The 4109-nt window shown below is 37.9% G+C and overlaps 1 protein-coding gene across 1 annotated transcript; it reads left to right on the top strand.

Moving 5' to 3' along the window:
- Positions 1–1009: 1009 nt before the first annotated feature.
- Positions 1010–3801, top strand: LOC125231371. Its single transcript, XM_048136815.1, has 3 exons — positions 1010–1320; positions 1977–2117; positions 3268–3801. Exons 1-3 carry the CDS (start codon positions 1090–1092, stop codon positions 3595–3597), a joined length of 702 nt encoding a protein of 233 aa, XP_047992772.1. The 5' UTR covers positions 1010–1089; the 3' UTR covers positions 3598–3801.
- The last annotated feature ends 308 nt before the right edge of the window (positions 3802–4109 follow it).

Genomic DNA, 4109 nt, shown 5'->3' on the forward strand with positions numbered 1-4109 from the left:
TTTTCTACATACCTATTTGTGTATTCGAAATGGAATGAGCCTTCATCATCATCATTCTCCTCCTTACGTTGTCCCGGCAATTGACACGGCTCATGGGAGCTGCCTGGGTCCGCTTTGACAACTGTAATGGATGGAATGAACCTTATCGTACTTAAATCATAAGGTCATAAGGAAAAGACCCTTCAAGTCACGTCACGTATAGCTACAAGTACCAACTCTTTGTCACAGTAAATCGATTATCCCAGCAGTTTACCCGACGGCGCAGCGGGAGGTTCTCGCAATATCGTGATCACAGCTGACTGTAATCATTGTATTTTACGTATTTTTGTCACAATTCATTTGATGTTAATGATTTGTGATGTAAAGGAAGTGTTCTCACGACATTGAAAAGGGTCTGAATACGCTGAGAAAGATATTTTTACTGTTTGTACATGTTGTTGATCATTTTATAGATTTTACTTAGGTTTAAAGAATGTGTTTTAAGTGTTTTTTTTTATGTTACATACCTTAAAAACCTTAAAACCTAACCTAAACTTAAACCTGAAAACTTAAATTAAAAACCAATCGTGTTAATTTAAAATGGCAAGTGCCATAGACAAATCTCATACCCGTTACCTAGATACGGGTATTGATATTTTTTATTTGTCATTGTTCAAAATAATAATAAACAGGATAACTTTAATTGTGTATAATTTCGGGTTCATACATTTTTATTTTTCATTATTAAATAACTCTTATCCCGTTCGCCCATGTGTATTACTCGCACTAAAAAAATCCGAGCAGAACGCACACTGTAGGGTTCAGGTTATTACATTTTATATCAAAATATATATTTATATTTGCTTCCGGTTTCGTGTAACAATATAGATAAGCGGTGAAGAATTCAAACGCTTACATCTACAAGTCCACCGTGCCCGTTTTGTAGTGGCCGGCCTCCCTTCGTTCAGAGCCCGACGACCGTGTAAATGTGACACCAATCAAGTCAGTACTCGCGCAGCCAGCGCGGAGAGCGGACGTGAAACCTGTGTCCCACGCTCGGCGGCCATCTTGTTTTCACGCGCCATTTTGTTTTACCAAAGCGTCTTTATCATGGCGAAGGCAACGGAGCATGAAGTTATAAGAGCGGTTCTAGAAATGTATAGAAGTATGCCGTTCCTTTGGAAGAGAGATGATGAAGATTATTTAAATAAAGCGGCTAGAGAAGAGGGGTGTAAAGTTTTGCTGGATATCTATCACGAATGGGACGCAGATTGTACTATGCGAGGGCTGAAGAGGAAAATTGAGAATTTACGGTCGAATTATATTAAGGAAAGGAAAAAGGTATGATCATAATCTATTCTACTACTTCTAATGTAAGATTTGCACTGGTCCCACTCCCAACAAAAGTGAGTTACCGTTGAGATATCGACAAAAGAATCGAACAAAAGATAGTCAGTCGCTCCCGTGTACTTACAATAAATAAGAGAGCGAGCGATTAATCGCTTGGCGACGAACAACTCGCTCGCGCCATGTTCGCCGTTCCACCGATAGGAGTCCAACTGGGGAAGTACTTCCGCCTTACAGAAGACCGCAGCCAAATAGCACTAGACCCTACTCATAGTGTTGTGTTCCTGCCGGTAAGGCTGCCAGAGCTCAACGAGGGTGCGGGGTGCTGACGACGGGAGGACTAATTTGTTCCGTCTATTGTCCTTTGAGTCGTCGGCAACCTCCTTTCAACTTGTACACTCCTTTTTGCTGTGTACTTATACTTAATACTTAACACAGCAAAAAGGAGTGTACAAGATTCTAATGGGGTGGCAACGCGCATGTGACACTTTTTTTAGTTGTAGACCGCTTTCCATCAGGCGGACCGTATGCTTGTTTGCCACCGACGTAGTAAAAAAAAAAAGTTCTCATTTACTCGCTTTTGGCGGTACAGTGCCTACTGACGTGACGTTTTTTTTTTTTTTTTTTCTATTAAATAATGTATGTTCCAGGTGTTAACATCCCAGAAAGCTGGTGGTAAAATATACGTGCCAAACTTGTGGTATTACAATTTACTGACATTCCTGAATAGGAGACCCTATGTCGATGACGACTCGTCGCAAGACCCTTTAGACAATGAACAGAATGATGATGTGAGTAAGATATTTTATTTATTTCCCCTTTTATACTAAGTATTACTACAGTATAATAAAGAGTAGGTACTATCGTATAGTATGACCACTCCCGCTACCCGCTGAAGTGCCGCCCGACCCCTCTCGGTTACCTCACAGTTACCGTTTGTCAAAAACGCTCCTGAAACAGTCGACCTGTCATATTTAACTCATACAAACTCCTACACGAGCTTAGACTGTGTGCTAGGAACGCGCCTCTTTCATATACCGCACAGATGTCATATATACCATAGATCAAGCAAACGTATCTACTTAGCGTGTCAAATGAACTCAGTGAAATCCACTGAGTTATCCGTCTTTACTCGCAGCTTGCAGCTTTCGGGTGTCACAATTTTTGTAAATTGAAGTCAACCAAAACATAAAAAATGCCTCGTTACGTGATATTCAATTGCAACAACACAAAAATTATGAACAATCAAGAGCCTGAGACATATTTAAAATTACAGGTAAGAATCAACTTCAGTACAAAATTTGACACGCTCGGCCCCTATACAAATATATGAATTTGTTTCTTCTATCTAAATTAAGTTCTGTGATATACCTACTTACATAGGTATTTGATCGTCAGTGTGATATTCACAAATCACAAAGTAGGTAACACATGGAAGTATAAGATCACAATTTTTTATTTTACACATACTACCTACATATGGTGTTTTATATGTAGTCTGTTACGAGTAAATTCTTAAATATGTTCTTAAACCCCAGCCTCTTGATTTGACTTATGGTGCTGCCATACTGGCTGTTGTAGCAACATTAAAAATGTGTTACATATTTACTTACAATTATTATAACCATTGTTAGATATACATAAGGTACAGCGGGACAAATCTCGCCTGGGGGCAAATGTAACTGGTAATTTTTTCCATGTTTAACAATGTTTGCATTATTAAAATAAAGACAAAGTGTCCACCGGTTATAATTATATAGTAGGCGTGTTCATTGGATACATGAAAACTCAACATCATAGTGGTATAATGGAAAAAATGGATTCAGTAGTTACAAATTCACTCCACAGTCGAGATTTGCCCCTGTGTACCTTAGTCGTTGATGTTATTAACAACTTTTTTTTCTAATTAACTACCTACCTATGATATATATTTTTTTACAGCAAAATTCTGACGAAGAAGTACTAACAAAGGCTGAATCTAACACCCGAAAAAGAAAACTAGAAAGACCGATAGCAGAACGAAGATCTCATCCATTAGATGTCGCAAGAAAATACCTCCCAACTCAGCGTCCTGAATCCTGGGAGGTCACTTACGGAAAATCCATCGGGCATCAAATGAAAGATCTAAATGGAGACCAGTTGGCGATCTGTCAGAAAATTATATCGGATGCCGTATTTTTTGCTAAACTTAATAAATTGAATGAAAATTCACACATAGTGAATCCTGATACTCTTGACGAGGAGCCTGAATATCTTGAAACGTCGGAATAATAATGTTTTTGTTTTAGTTACTTTTGTGTTCGTAATAGAGCATTCCAGAATTAACTACTTAAATATTTTGTACTTTTGGTAAAGCTAAGAAGGCGATAATTGGCCTGATAACAGTGATAACTTTTGATACATACAGACTTCTAAATAATGTTAACGTAGTACGCGTTACATAGAAAATAAAAATTGTTACCGAATCTTTGATAATTTTGTGTTTTACTCATAAATTCCAATCTCCGTCACTTTTTTTACCTTTACACACAAACATGAACTCGTGGATTTATTCCCAAATGGGGTGTGCAAACTTGCAAAGCAGCACTATTAGCAATTAAAATTTAAAAAACATATCGTTATCTATTTAATCGAGATGTCGGTAGCCCATCACAATTGAACCCATATCCATATTGAGTACCTATAGTGTCCCCATATTAGTTTTAATTTATTAATAAATAAATATTGGGGACACCTTACTCAAATCGACTTGGCCCCAAACTAAGCAAAGCTTGTACACTATG

Source organism: Leguminivora glycinivorella, chromosome 11, assembly GCF_023078275.1.
Source record: "Leguminivora glycinivorella isolate SPB_JAAS2020 chromosome 11, LegGlyc_1.1, whole genome shotgun sequence".
Lineage (NCBI taxonomy): Eukaryota > Metazoa > Arthropoda > Insecta > Lepidoptera > Tortricidae > Leguminivora > Leguminivora glycinivorella.